This window comes from Nycticebus coucang, chromosome 2 (genome assembly GCF_027406575.1).
Source record: "Nycticebus coucang isolate mNycCou1 chromosome 2, mNycCou1.pri, whole genome shotgun sequence".
Taxonomy (NCBI): domain Eukaryota; kingdom Metazoa; phylum Chordata; class Mammalia; order Primates; family Lorisidae; genus Nycticebus; species Nycticebus coucang.
Window position 1 is genome coordinate 12,016,698 of NC_069781.1, and position 14,240 is coordinate 12,030,937.

The 14,240-nt window shown below is 46.6% G+C and overlaps 2 protein-coding genes across 5 annotated transcripts in view; one reads left to right on the forward strand and one right to left on the reverse strand.

The window, feature by feature from the left end:
* The first annotated feature begins 4,460 nt into the window (after nucleotides 1-4,460).
* On the forward strand, nucleotides 4,461-8,912 carry HSPA5 (heat shock protein family A (Hsp70) member 5). Its single transcript, XM_053562518.1, has 8 exons — nucleotides 4,461-4,809; nucleotides 4,905-5,136; nucleotides 5,520-5,657; nucleotides 6,104-6,216; nucleotides 6,310-6,700; nucleotides 6,833-7,070; nucleotides 7,435-7,602; nucleotides 8,006-8,912. Exons 1-8 carry the CDS (start codon nucleotides 4,688-4,690, stop codon nucleotides 8,566-8,568), a joined length of 1,965 nt encoding a protein of 654 aa, XP_053418493.1. The 5' UTR covers nucleotides 4,461-4,687; the 3' UTR covers nucleotides 8,569-8,912.
* Nucleotides 8,913-13,419: 4,507 nt separating this feature from the next.
* Nucleotides 13,420-14,240, reverse strand: part of RABEPK (Rab9 effector protein with kelch motifs) — a 29,909-nt gene continuing 29,088 nt past the window's right edge. For all 4 annotated transcript variants that reach the window (XM_053562596.1, XM_053562586.1, XM_053562574.1 and 1 more), the window contains one exon: nucleotides 13,420-13,731. In XM_053562596.1, the coding sequence (XP_053418571.1) occupies nucleotides 13,439-13,731 (293 nt within the window). In that variant the 3' untranslated portion in view covers nucleotides 13,420-13,438. The remainder of the gene's footprint in view (nucleotides 13,732-14,240) is intronic.

Consider the following 14,240-nt stretch of genomic DNA (forward strand, 5'->3'; position numbering starts at 1 on the left):
GCGCCCGCCACAACGCCCGGCTATTTTTTTTTTTTTGGTTGCAGTTCAGCCAGGGCCAGGTTTGAACCCGCCACCCTTGGTATATGGAGCCGGTGCCTTACCGACTGAGCCACAGACGCCGCCCGGCACCCTACTCTTTTGAGCCACAGGTGCAGTCCCCTCAAGCAATTGCCTTAGCCTCCCCAGTAGCTGGGACTATAGGTGCCTGCCACAACACTCAGCTATTTTTTTTTCTTTTGAGACAGAGCCTCAAGCTGTAGAGTGCTGTAGCATCACAGCTCACAGCAACCTCCAACTCCTGGGCTCAAGCAATTCTCCTGCCTCTGCCTCCCAAGTAGCTGGGACTACAGGCACCCCCCACAACCTCCAGCTACTTTTTGGTTGCAGCCGTCATTGTTGTTTGGCAACCCAGGCTGGATTCGAACCCGCCAGCTCAGGTGTATGTGGCTGGCACCTTAGCTGCTTGAGCCATTTTTTTTTTTTTTTTTTTGAGACAGAGCCTCAAGTTGTTGCCCTGCGTAGATGCTGTGACATCACAGCTCACAGCAACCTCCAACTCCTGGACTCAAGTGATTCTCCTGCCTCGGCCTCTCAAGTAGCTGGGACTACAGGCGCCCACCACGACACCTGGCTATTTTTTGGTTGCAGCCGTCATTGTTGTTTGGCAGGCCCAGGCTGGATTTGAATCCGCCAGCTCAGGTGTATATGGTGTATGTGGCTGGTGCCTTAGCCACTTGAACCCCAGCGCCGAGCCCCAGCTATTTTCTTTTTTTTTTGTAGAGACAGAGTCTCACTTGACCGCCCTCGGTAGAGTGCCATGATGTCACAGGACTCACAGCAACCTCCAGCTCTTGGGCTTCTGCGATTCTCCGGCCTCAGCCTCCCAAGCAGCTGGGACTACAGGCGCCCGTCACAATGCCCACCTATTTTTTGGTTGCAGTTCAGCCAGGGCTGGGTTTGAACCCGCCACCCTCGGTATATGGGGCCAGGGCCCTACTCACTGAGGCACAGGCGCCACCCCCCAGCTATTTTCTTTTTGCAGTTGTCATTGTTGTTTAGCTGGCCCAGGCCAGGCTTGAACATACCTGTGCATGTGGCTGGCACTGTAACCATTGTGCTAAAGACGTCAAGCCTTTTTTCTTTATTTATTTTTATTTTATTTTTTTTAGAGACAGAGTCTCACTTTATGGCCCTTGGTAGGGTGCCTGGGCATCACACAGCTCACAGCAACCTCCAACTCCTGGGCCCAAGCGATTCTCTTGCCTCAGCCTCCAGAGCAGCTGGGACTACAGGCGCCCGCCACAACGCCTGGCTATTTTTTGGTTGCAGTTCAGCCGGGGCTGGGTTTGTTGAACCCGCCACCCTCGGTATATGGGGCCGGCGCCCTAATGACTGAGCCACAGGCGCCGCCCAAGCCTTTTTTTCTTGAGAGAGGGTCTTCCTCTTTTGCCTGTGCTACAGTCCAGTAGTGTTATCATAGCTCACTGCAACCTCAGACTGCTGAGCTCTAGCAATCCTCCCGGCTCAGCTTCCAGAATAGCTAATTCTGCTTATAGGCCTGTACCACCATACCCAGCTAATTTTTCATTTCTTTCTTTCTTTCTTTTTTTTTTTTTGAGACAAGAGTCTCCTTCTGTTGCCCACCACTGACACACAGCTAGTTTTTTCTACTTTTTTTTTTTTAAGTAGAGACCGGGTCTCATTCTTGCTCAGCCTAGTCTAGAACTCCTGAGCTCAAGCAGTGAGCCAATGTGCCCAGACAATTTTTGTATTTTTTTGAAGAGATGGGGTCTGGCTATGTTGCTCAGGCTGGTCTTGAACTTCTGGGTTCATGTGATCCCAGCTTCTTGAAAGTGCTGGGATTGCAGGGTTAGCCACTGTGCCTGGCAGAGAGCTTTTAATGAAAATGGACTGTGGGTGTGTGCCACACTTTCTGGGGACAAGACATGATTGCAAGAGGGACTTTACCTAACAAATGCAATCAGTGTAACCTGGCCTATTGTACCCTCAATGAATCCCCAACAATAAAAAAAAAAAAAAAAGAAAAAGAAAATGGATTGTGAAAGTTTGCTTGAAATGACATGGAGGTGTAATGTGGCCACATAGTGATTTCTCCTTTTTTTTTTTTTTTTTTGAGACAGAGTCTTACTATGTCACCCTCAGTATGAGTGCTGTGGCGTCACAGCTCTTGGCAATTTCAAACTCCTGGGCTTAAGCGATTCTCTTGCCTCAGCCTCCTGAGTAGCTGGGATTACTGCCCACCACAATGCCTGGCTATTTTTTTTGTTGCAGTTGTCATTGTTGTTTTAGCAGGCCGGGGCTGGGTTCAAACCTGCCACCCTCAGTGCATGTAGCTGGTGCTGTAACCACCATGCTACAGGTGCCGAGCCATGATTTCTCCTTTGATACTGGACTGATGTGATCCAATGAAAGGTCAATGTTGCAGCAGTATTACAAGCCCTGTTGAAACAGATGCATGATGCAAACCTCTATAGTAAGAATGGAATCATTTCTGAGTCACCATTATAACCTTTTAGGATTACTAAAAGAGAAATTCTTGAATACTGACTCACAGGCTCAACATCTTAGTGAACTGTATTAAGGTATTTCAGTGATATTTCAACACAGTGTATCCCTGAATCTCAAAATATTTTGTATCAGGGCTTTGGTCTATCCATAGCAGGTCCTCCAAAAACATCCGAAATAATTTTTCTTTTTTCTTTCTTAGAGACAGAGTCTCATTTCGTCACCCTCGGTAGAGTGCCGTGGCATCACAGCTCACAGCAACCTCCAGCTCTTGGGCTTAGGTGATTTTCTTGCCTCAGCCTCCAGAGTAGCTGGGACTCAGGTGCCTGCCACAACACCTGGCTATTTTTTTTGTTGCAGTTGGCCAGGGCCAGGTTTTAACCCACCACCCTCGGTATATGGGGTAGGTGCCCTACTCACTGAGCCATAGGCGCTGCCCTTAAATAATTTTTTTTTTTGGTAGAGACAGAGTCTCACTTTATTGCCCTCGGTAGAGTGCCATGGCATCACACAGCTCACAGCAACCTCCAACTCCTGGGCTTAAGCGATTCTCTTGCCTCAGCCTCCCGAGTAGCTGGGACTACAGGCGCCCGCCACAACGCCCAGCTATTTTTTGGTTGCAGTTCAGCGGGGGCCGGATTTGAACCCGCCACCCTCGGTATATGGGGCCGGCGCCTTACCGACTGAGCCACAGGCGCCGCCCGTAATTTTTCTTTAAGTTAAGAGCATTGGCTATGGAGCGTCGACCTGGTTATCACTTGTAACTCCATCATTGGCCAGATATGTGACTGGTCTATTTAATCTTTTTCAGACTCAATGTTCTTATGTGGAAAAGGAGAAATGCCTTCCAAGTATTGAAGGGTTAAGGACTGAACCACACACTGAAAATACAAAGAACACTACTTAGTGCATATTAAATAAGCGAATCATCTCTATTATTTCTTGAAACAGGCTGTACGCACGAGTAAGGCGTTTTATCAGGACAATTTTTGTCTATCAAAATGTGTTTGGTACATCAGACCTTTTCCAGGAGTGAGGATAGAAAGATTATCAAGAATAACGGACGAGGAAGGCCTTGCGAATGACAGTTTCTCTGCGCCAGAGCAGGAAAACATGGGCAAACGGGCAGCCAGCTAGAAAAAGTCTGTATCCCAGGGTGGGAGTACTGGCATTAGTAATCTCTTCAGGACAGGGTTGTCACAGAGAGGAGGGCTGGGGCAGTGTGGAGAAGCCTGATATATGGCTAGGCAGGGGGGCAGGGGCAAGTTAACTGGCTAGCAGAGGCCACGACTCACAGAATCTAGCCAGCCCAGGCCCCGGCTCAAGGGCTGCGGGGCGGTGAGCAAGAAAGGGCCAAGAGGCTCGGACACGCCAGTACGAGTGGCTGGGAAAGGCAGAGAAACGTATTCTGAAGAAATCATAGCACCTACGCTGAGACCTGTCCGCTTGGGACGGGATGGAACCCGGAAGGAGGGACAGCCGCTTCTCGCTTCAGGATGAGGGACCCGGGAGGGACAAGCCGGGGAAAAGCGAAAGCTCCGGACCCCATCGCCCCAAGGGACCAGGCGCTCCTGAGCGGTTCCGGCCCCCCAAGGCCCAGCGGGAAGGCGGGACCTGAGCGGTTACCGGAGGAAACGGCCTCGGGGTAAGGGGTCGTACGAGGGATAGGCAGCTGCTGGACCAGTGGGACCAGCGCTTGGGGTGGATGTTATCTCCCATTGGTCGTTGTTTGGTTCGACCAGCAGCCAATCAGTTCCCCCAGGGGGGCGTAGCAGTGACGTCAGTGCGGAGGATGCCGCTTCGAATCGGCAGCGGACAGCTTGGTGGCATGGACCAATCAGCGGCCTCCAACGAGCAGCGCCTTCACCAATCGGTGGCCTCCACGATGGGGCTGGGGGGAGGGTATATAAGGCGAGTCGGCGACGGCACGGTCGACGCCGGCCAACATAGCACAGACTTGACTGACTGAGGTCTTTCTCGAACGTGAGAGGTGAGCGCCGCGGCCTCCGGTCCCAGACCTGCTTTCGCCTTGTTCTTAACTCCTTGTGACCCCGCAGCCCTGCCGCCCTCAGACCCATAACCTCGCTGCGCTCCCGTGCTGCGGCCTGTGGCAGGATTGCCAGCGACGTCCTGCCTGCCTGGTGACCGACTCGCCGGCAAGATGAAGCTCTCCCTGGTGGCAGCGATGCTGCTGCTCCTCGGCGCAGCGCGGGCCGAGGAGGACGACAAGAAGGAGGACGTGGGCACGGTGGTCGGCATCGATCTGGGGACCACCTACTCCTGGTAAGTGGGCCTTGAGGAAGGGGGAGGATGGGGTGTGGCCTCCTGGGCTGGGGTGAAAAGTGCGGAGCTGATCTCCTGTTGGGTTTTTCCGCTAGCGTCGGGGTTTTCAAGAACGGCCGCGTGGAGATCATCGCCAACGACCAGGGCAACCGCATCACGCCGTCTTATGTGGCATTCACTCCCGAAGGGGAGCGTCTGATCGGCGATGCCGCCAAGAATCAGCTCACCTCCAACCCCGAGAACACGGTCTTCGACGCCAAACGGCTCATTGGCCGCACGTGGAACGATCCGTCTGTGCAGCAGGACATAAAGTTCTTGCCTTTTAAGGTTGGTCCTGGTTTTCTTATCCATATAGGTGGCTGTGGTAGTGGGAGTTTTTGGTTGCTGAAAAACACAACAAAAATGGATCTGGATGTTATGCATGTAACACCTTATTTAATAATTTTAGCATGTTACAAAAGTAGTTTTATACTTAAGACAGTATAGTTTGCAAATAAATACTCTGTCCGTGAAAGTTTAGGTTTAAAAGACTAGTTAAAACTAAAGAAGTTTGTCTTTTATGAAAAGACATCTATACTCTACAAGTATTTCAAGTCAAGGTGTAGGACCAAGGGACTAAAATAAAGCAAAACATAAAATAAAGCAAAGTAGGTCTTTTAAAAGTTTGAGATGTCATTGTATCTTTGTCTGAAAATTTCTCTTTAAACTAGGTGGTTGAAAAGAAAACTAAACCATACATTCAAGTTGATATTGGAGGTGGGCAAACAAAGACATTTGCTCCTGAAGAAATTTCTGCCATGGTTCTTACCAAAATGAAAGAAACTGCTGAGGCTTATCTGGGAAAGAAGGTAAATATTTCTAGAGCGATGTTATTTATTTATTTGCTTTTTCTTTTTTTTTTATCATTACTTTGTATGCTTGGTTGGCTGTTATGTCTAGATGCCTTCATGGTTTTAATTTTTTTTATTTGAACTACATCCATGTTTGTCAGGTTTATTTAGTGTTTTACTGGAGACCAAACAATACTAGACAATTTTTGTGTTATCACTTTTCTTGCAATTCCCTGGGTATAAAATTACATACCACACTCATCAATGTACCACCTTAAGAACTAAAGTAGTGGTTTGATAGTGATTTAAAAAATGGGTAAGCCAGCGGTGCCTGTGGCTCAAAGGAGTAGGGTGCCAGTCCCATATGCCGGAGGTGGAGGGTTCAAACCCAGCCCCGGCCAAAAAAAAAAAAAAAAAAAAAAAAAATGGTTAAGCCTTGTGACAATGTACCTTTGTTCTTTTAGGTTACCCATGCAGTTGTTACTGTACCAGCCTATTTCAATGATGCCCAGCGTCAAGCAACCAAAGATGCTGGAACTATTGCTGGACTGAATGTTATGAGGATCATCAATGAACCGTAAGTGTGAAATCTAGGGATGTAGCATGTTTGCCAAACATGGGAGATGTGAGCCGTCGACAAAACTTTTTTCCTTTTTTATTCTCTTAACAGTACAGCAGCTGCTATTGCTTATGGCCTAGATAAGAGGGAGGGAGAAAAAAACATCCTGGTGTTTGACCTGGGTGGTGGAACTTTTGATGTGTCTCTTCTCACCATTGACAATGGTGTCTTCGAAGTCGTGGCCACTAATGGAGATACTCATCTGGGTGGAGAAGACTTCGACCAGCGTGTTATGGAGCACTTCATTAAGCTGTACAAGAAGAAGACTGGCAAAGATGTTAGGAAGGACAATAGAGCTGTGCAGAAACTGAGGCGTGAGGTAGAAAAGGCCAAACGGGCCCTGTCTTCTCAACATCAAGCAAGAATCGAAATTGAGTCCTTCTATGAAGGAGAAGACTTTTCTGAGACCCTAACTCGGGCCAAATTTGAAGAGCTAAATATGGTATGTTCCTTCTTTTTTGCTTTGCTTATAAGATCTCATTAGACTCTCTGAATTTAGAAGGTCTTATTTCGATATTTAGACCATACCTAGATTTAACAGACTTCACATTGTAACCATGTCTCTTACTCCTAGGATCTATTCCGGTCTACTATGAAGCCTGTCCAGAAAGTGTTGGAGGATTCTGATTTAAAGAAGTCAGATATTGATGAAATTGTTCTTGTTGGTGGCTCTACTCGAATTCCAAAGATTCAACAACTGGTTAAAGAGTTCTTTAATGGCAAGGAGCCATCCCGTGGCATAAACCCAGATGAGGCTGTAGCATATGGTGCTGCTGTCCAGGCTGGTGTGCTTTCTGGTGATCAGGATACAGGTGGGTCGTCACAGCATCTTTCACAATGTGTCAGTAGTTTGATGTCTGTCATTGCTGTTGTTTTGGAAAAGGTCACATGGCTAGTAAAGGGTATGATGAAGACAAGACCTGGGGCAGTCTTAAGATCCTTATTCACTAATTCACTCTAAAATGTTTGTGCTTAAAACCTAACCAAATAGTGAGGTGGAAAAGATAATTTGTGTGGAGAAATTAGAAGTTAACTTGATAGGGTGGCGCCTGTGGCTCAAACAGGTAGGGCGCTGGCCCCGTATGCCAGAGGTGGTGGGTTCAAAACCCAGCCCTGGCCAAAAACTATAAAAAAAAAAAAGAAGAAGAAGTTAACTTGATAAATTTATCCTTGTAGGTGATCTGGTATTGCTTGATGTATGTCCCCTTACACTTGGTATTGAAACTGTTGGAGGTGTCATGACCAAACTGATTCCAAGGAACACTGTGGTGCCCACCAAGAAGTCTCAAATTTTTTCTACAGCTTCTGATAATCAACCAACTGTTACAATTAAAGTCTATGAAGGTAATTACTTAAATTTTTTAATATCATGGTATGTTTTAAAAGAACATGACTTGTTTATTATGTTGAAATGGCTAGGGAAAGAAGTAGCTATTTTCAGATGGGGAATGGGATCCTTGACTACCGTCAGGTTTCATAGAGTCAGCACTTAGCTATTTAGCACCCTTTCCCACTAAAAATGTGTTGGCTCCTAAAGCATTAGAAATGGGATTAAAGACAGATGAAATTCAGGTTAAAAGGTATTACTTTCCTCACTGTTAGTCCCAGTTGCTATTCCTTACAGGCTCACACTGTCTCTTTCAGCTTGAAGTACCCTTGCCACTTTAGGCCTAAGAGACTGAAATGTAGGGATGCAGATGTACCAATGCTTGTCAATAAAACTAAAGTTTTTGTGTGTAACTTCTAGGTGAACGACCTCTGACAAAAGACAACCACCTTCTGGGTACGTTTGACCTGACTGGAATTCCTCCTGCTCCCCGTGGGGTCCCACAGATTGAAGTCACCTTTGAGATAGATGTGAATGGCATTCTTCGAGTGACAGCTGAAGACAAGGGTACAGGGAACAAAAATAAGATCACAATTACCAATGACCAGAATCGCCTGACACCTGAAGAAATTGAAAGGATGGTTAATGATGCTGAGAAATTTGCTGAGGAAGACAAAAAACTCAAGGAGCGCATTGATACTAGAAATGAGTTAGAAAGTTATGCCTATTCTCTAAAGAATCAGATTGGAGACAAAGAAAAGCTGGGAGGTAAACTTTCCTCCGAAGATAAAGAAACCATGGAAAAAGCTGTAGAAGAAAAGATTGAATGGCTGGAAAGCCACCAAGATGCTGACATTGAAGACTTCAAAGCTAAAAAGAAGGAACTGGAAGAAATTGTTCAGCCAATTATCAGCAAACTCTATGGAAGTGCAGGTCCTCCCCCAACTGGTGATGAAGATACAGCAGAAAAGGATGAGTTGTAGACACTGATCTGCTAGTGCTATGATATTGTAAATACTGGACTCAGGAACTTTCGTTAGGAAAAAATTGAGAGAACTTCAGTCTCGAATGTAATTGGAATCTTCACCTCGGAGTGGAGTTGAAAATGCTATAGCCCAAGTGGCTGTTTACTGCTTTTCATTAGCAGTTGCTCACATGTCTTGGGGTGGGGGGAGAAGAAGAATTGGCTGTCTTAAAAACTGGGTATAAATGCTGGGTTAGGGCGTGTGTTCACCTTACATATGTTCTATTTAACAATTGGGTCATGTGCATCTGGTGTAGGAACTTTTTTCTACCATAAGTGACACCAATAAATGTTTGTTATTTACACTGGTCTAATTTTTGTGGAAAGCTTCTAATTAGATCAATCATCTATTAGGGAAGTAACTAAAACTTGAATTCTGTGGGGGAGGGATGTGCAAGAGAAGGAAGGGGAGAGAAGTTTGGAATGTTGGGGTAAAGGAAACATTTCTATTTAGTCCTGGCAGGGAATTTGCCTAGACTTCCTCTAAGAAAACAAGAGGACAGTTCATGTAGGCAGGGCCCCTTAGGTTCCCAAGAGTATAGTTTTTTGTTTTTATAAGATAGTCTCACTTTATCACCCCTGGTAATGTGCGCTGGTGTCACAGCTTACAGCAACCTTGGACGCCTGGGCTCAAGCAGTTTTACTGCTTCAGCCTCTCAAGTACCTGGGACTACAGGCCCCCGCCACAAGACCCAGCTATTTTTTTTTTTTTTTTTTTCTTTAGAGACTGGGTCAGGCTGGTCTCGAACTCCCCCCATCTCTGCCTCCCAGAGTGCTGGGATTACAGGCATGAGACACTGCTCCCAACTGAGTTTACTTGAATGTATTTGAAATTTCCTATTCACCTAACTGTCTTTCTGGTGGCTTTATACTACTGATGTTTAAAGCAGCTTGGATTCTCTTGAGAATTATGAAGTGATCTTATCACTGGTGTTAACTTTACACAATTGGATCTTATAATTTTAGAATGTAAAGATGTGTTGTGCACCACCTGTGGCTTAGTGGGTAGGGCACTGGCCCCATATACCGAGGATGGTGGGTTTGAAGCCAGCCCCGGCCAAACTGCAACAAAAAATAGCCGGGCATTGTGGTGGGTGCCTGTAGTCCCAGCTACTCAGGATGCTGAGGCAAAAGAATTGCCTGAGCTCAGGAGTTAGAGGTTGCTGTGAGCTGTGACACCACAGCACTACCCTGGGTAGGGTGATAAAGTGAGAAGCTATCTCTTTAGAAACAAAAAATGTAGGGCGGCGCCTGTGGCTCAGTGAGTAGGGTGCCTGCCCCATATGCCGAGGGTGGCGGGTTCAAACCCAGCCCTGGCCAAACTGCAACAAAAAAATAGTCGGGCGTTGTGGCAGGCGCCTGTAGTCCCATCTGCTCCGGAGGCTGAGGCAAGAGAATCGCGTAAGCCCAAGAGTTAGAGGTTGCTGTGAGCCGTGTGACGCCACGGCACTCTACCCGAGGGTGGTACAGTGAGACTCTGTCTCTACAAAAAAAAAAAGAAACAAAATGTAAAGATATGTTTTGAACCCTAGGTGTGTCAGAATCTCCATCCCTGGAATTTCTCGGTGGTAGGATTTGCAATGGTGGTGTTGAGACTTCACACATAACCCTACTGTGATTGAGGGTCAAAGGTAGTGTGGTACAAGCCAGGATTACTTAAATTGGCTTCTTGAGGAAAGGTATATAATCTAGTTGAATAGTATCAATAAAGGGCAGGCTGTTTGGTGCTAACATGAAATCCTATACTGCCGTAGGATAGGTACTTTGTAAATGGGCAATTAGCTAGAAGTTTATTTTTTCTATTACGAGATAGTTGCCTCTGTCAACACTTGCTCACTGCAACTTCAATTTTTTTTTTTCTTTTTGCAACTTCACAATTTTGGGCTCAAGCAATCCTCCTACCTCACTCCCCCGAGTAGCTGAGACTATAGCATGTACCACCACACTTTTCTATTTTTTTGTAGAGATAGGGTCTCCGAACTTTTGACCTCAAGCTATCCTTACCTCAGCCTCTCAGGGTGCCTAACAGGTTCCTTGTCTAGAATGATAGAACTGAGTCCCAACAGCAACTTTGCCTTAATCAGGCTCACTGCAACCTCCAACTCCTAAGCTAAGATCTTGCCTCAGCTTCCTGAGTTACTGGGACTATAGATGTGTGCATCCACACCTGGCTAGTTTTTTTTTTTTTTGTAGAGAAGGTATTGCTGTTGTCCATGCTAGACTCAAACTTCTGGACTAAGCGATCCTCTTGCTTCAGCTTCCCCAGTTACTGGGACTGTAGATATGTGCATCCACATCTGGCTAATTTTTCTTTTTCTGTTTTTTTTTTTTGAGACAGAGTCTCACTATGTCATCCTCAGTAGGGTGCTGTGGCATCATAGGTCACAGCAACCTCAAACTCGTGAGCTTAAGCGATTCTCTTGCCTCAGCCTCCCAAGTAGCTGGGACTACAGGCGCCCACCACAACACCCGGCTATTTTTTGTTGCAATTGTCATTGCTCATCTGGCCCGGGCTGGGTTTGAACCCACCAGCCTTGGTGTATGTACGGGTGCTGAGCCGCATTTTTCTATTTTTCTGTAGAGATGGTGTCACTATTGTCCATGCCAATCTCAAACTCGTGGATTCAGGCTATCCTCCCACCTCAGCCTCCCAAAGTGCTAGGATTACATACAGGTGTAAGCCCCTGTACCTGGCACTTAAGACTGGTAAATGTCGGGCAGCGCCTGTGGCTCGGTCGGTAAGGTGCCGGCCCCATATACTGAAGGTGGCGGATTCAAAACCGGCCCCAGCTGAACTGCAACCAAAAAATAGCTGGGCGTTGTGGCGGGCGCCTGTAGTCCCAGCTACTCGGGAGGCTGAGGCAAGAGAATCGCTTAAGCCCAGGAGTTGGAGGTTGCTGTGAGCTGTGTGATGCCGTGGCACTCTACCAAGGGCCATAAAGTGAGACTCTGTCTCTACAAAAAAAAAAAAAAAAAGACTGGTAAATGTCCATCCTCTGATGTTTACAGCTTATGCTATCTAGCAATTATGATTCTGCAAACTTGTTAGAAGTTTTCATTTAATTTTTTGAGGCAGTCTCACTTTATCATCCTTAGTAGAGTGCCATGGTATCATAGCTCACAGCAACCTCAAACTCTTGGGCTCAAGTGATCCTCTTGACTCAACTTACCAAGTAGCTGGGACTATAGGCACTCACTACAATGCCTGGCTATCTTTAGACATGGGGTCTCCCTCTTGCTCAGACTCGTCTCAGCACTCCTGAGCTCAGGCAATCCACTCACCTTGGCCTGCCAGTGTGCTAGGATTACAGGTGTGAGCCACAGCACCCAGCCTTAAAAATTTTATTTTTTTGAGACAGTGTTTCCCTCTGTCCCGCAGCTAGAATGCCCTGGCTAGCAGTGGTATCGTAGCTCACTTCAACTTGAAACTCTTGGGCTTACATGATCCTCCTGCCATAGCCTCTTGAGTAGCTGGGACTACAGGTGTGCATCACCACACCTGGCTAATTTTCTCTTTTTTGTAGAGATGGGGTGTTGTGCAACTGGCCTCAAGCAATCCTCCTGCCTCAGCCTCCCAGAATGTTAGGTTTACCAGCATAAACCACTGTGCCTGGCCTTGCAAACTTTTTTAAAAACTCTACCTGTATGGCAACACCTTTTTTTAAATTGAGACAGTATCTCACTGTCACCCTTGGTGGAGTGCAATGGTGTCATAGCTCACAGCAACCTCAAAGTCTTGAGCATAAATGATTCTCTTTCTCTCTCTTTTTTTTTGTAGAGACAGAGTCTCACTTTATCACCCTCGGTAGAGTGCTGTGGCGTCACAGCCCACAGCAACCTCCAACTCCTGGGCTCAAGTGATTCTTTTGCCTCAGCCTCCCAAGTAGTTGGGACTACAGGCACCTACCACAACGCCTGGCTATTTTATTGTTGCAGTTTGGTGGGAGCCGGGTTTGAACCTGCCACCCTTGGTATATGGGGCCGGCGCCCTACTCATTGAGCCACAGGCGCCACCCCAAGCACAAGTGATTCTCTTGCTCAGCCTCCCTACAGGAGTCCGTCACAACACCTGGCTATTTTGTTTGTTTTTTTGTTTATTTGTTTTAGCAAGCCGGGGCAGGTTCAAACCCCCCAGTCCTGGAGCATGTGGCCAACACCCTAACCACTGAGTTATGGGTGCCCGGTACTGCAACATTTTTATGATTAGCATTGAAGATGACCAATCACACATACCTGGTTACATTGCTGTTAAAGCCCTCTCTATAGGATGGTGCCTGTGGCTCAAGGAGTAGAGCGCCAGCCCCCTATACCAGAGGTGGCAGGTTCAAACCTGGCCCTGGCCAAAAACTGCAAAAAAAACAAAAAAACAAAAACAAAAACTCTCTATAAGGGAGGCTTTTGTACGGAGGTATCCAGTTCATTTTTTCACCTTCCAAAGCATATAAGAGCAAGGTGGATGTGTAGTGCAGAAAATATTTTAGAGGTATAAAACAACTAAGGTGGGCGGCGCCTGTGGCTCAGTGAGTAGGGCACCGGCCCCATATGCCGAGGGTGGCGGGTTCAAACCCAGCCCTGGCCAAACTGCAACAAAAAAAAAAAAAAAAAAAAAAATAGCCGGGCGTTGTGGCGGGCGCCTGTAGTCCCAGCTGCTCGGGAGGCTGAGGCAAGAGAATCGCGTAAGCCCAAGAGTTAGAGGTTGCTGTGAGCCGTGTGACGCCACGACACTCTACCCGAGGGCGGTACAGTGAGACTCTGTCTCTACAAAAAAAAAAAAAAAAAAAAAACAACTAAGGTTTTACTTTTGTAACAGAATAAAAATGTAGCTTTTATTAGTCAACTACAGTCACAATACAATCATTATAGATCTCTCCTTCAGTATTCATCCCACCAAACACAAAACAGAGCAACACATCAGTCTGGCCTTCCTTGTGTGAATCACCACTCTGGGTTACTCCTTTGTTGGCTAAATTCCTTTTCTCGGCTTCACAGTTTAAGGTGACAGAAGTTGATTCTTCTTTCTCAGAAGTACACATCACTGGCCATGGAATTATACACATGGAATGGTCCAATCGTCCAGGGGGTAGAAAAGTATCATATTTAAGCAAGGTCCAATGTTGCTTTTCTATGTTAGAGAAAAAACAAAAACAAAAACAGAGGTTCCTTGTTATACTTCCAGAAATGCTTACTGGTTTACTGTATCAGCTGATCAATAGGAAATGAGAGGGAAAAATCCTAATGGCAGTGTTACTGCTTTAATGATGTCTGTCCCTACAAGTTTAGTATTCATAGGTTTGGTTTTAGAATATGAAGCAACCAAATTGGAAAACCAAAACACTGGGTGGTGCCTGTGGCTCAGGGGGTAGGACGCTGGCCCCATATACTGAGGGTGGTGGGTTCAAACCCGGCCCTGGGCAAACTGCAACAACAAAAAAATCGGGGCATTGTGGCAGGCGCCTGTAGTCCCAGCTATTAAGGAGGCTGAGGCAAGAGATTCCCCTAAGCCCAGGAGTTGGAGGTTGCTGTGAACTGTGACACCACGGCACTCTACCGAGGGTGGCAAGATAAGACTCTGTCTCTAAAAGAAAGAAAGAAAGAAAGAAAACCAAACACTATGTCACATTTGTTTAAAGA

Excerpts from the sequence above, each read along its gene's own strand:
- HSPA5 (XM_053562518.1), top strand. The coding sequence starts at position 4,688 with ATGAAGCTCTCCCTGGTGGCAGCGATGCTGCTGCTCCTCGGCGCAGCG. Across the intron at positions 4,810-4,904 it reads CTGGGGACCACCTACTCCTG|CGTCGGGGTTTTCAAGAACG; the intron begins GTAAGTGGGCCT and ends TTTTTCCGCTAG. Across the intron at positions 6,701-6,832 it reads AATTTGAAGAGCTAAATATG|GATCTATTCCGGTCTACTAT; the intron begins GTATGTTCCTTC and ends TCTTACTCCTAG.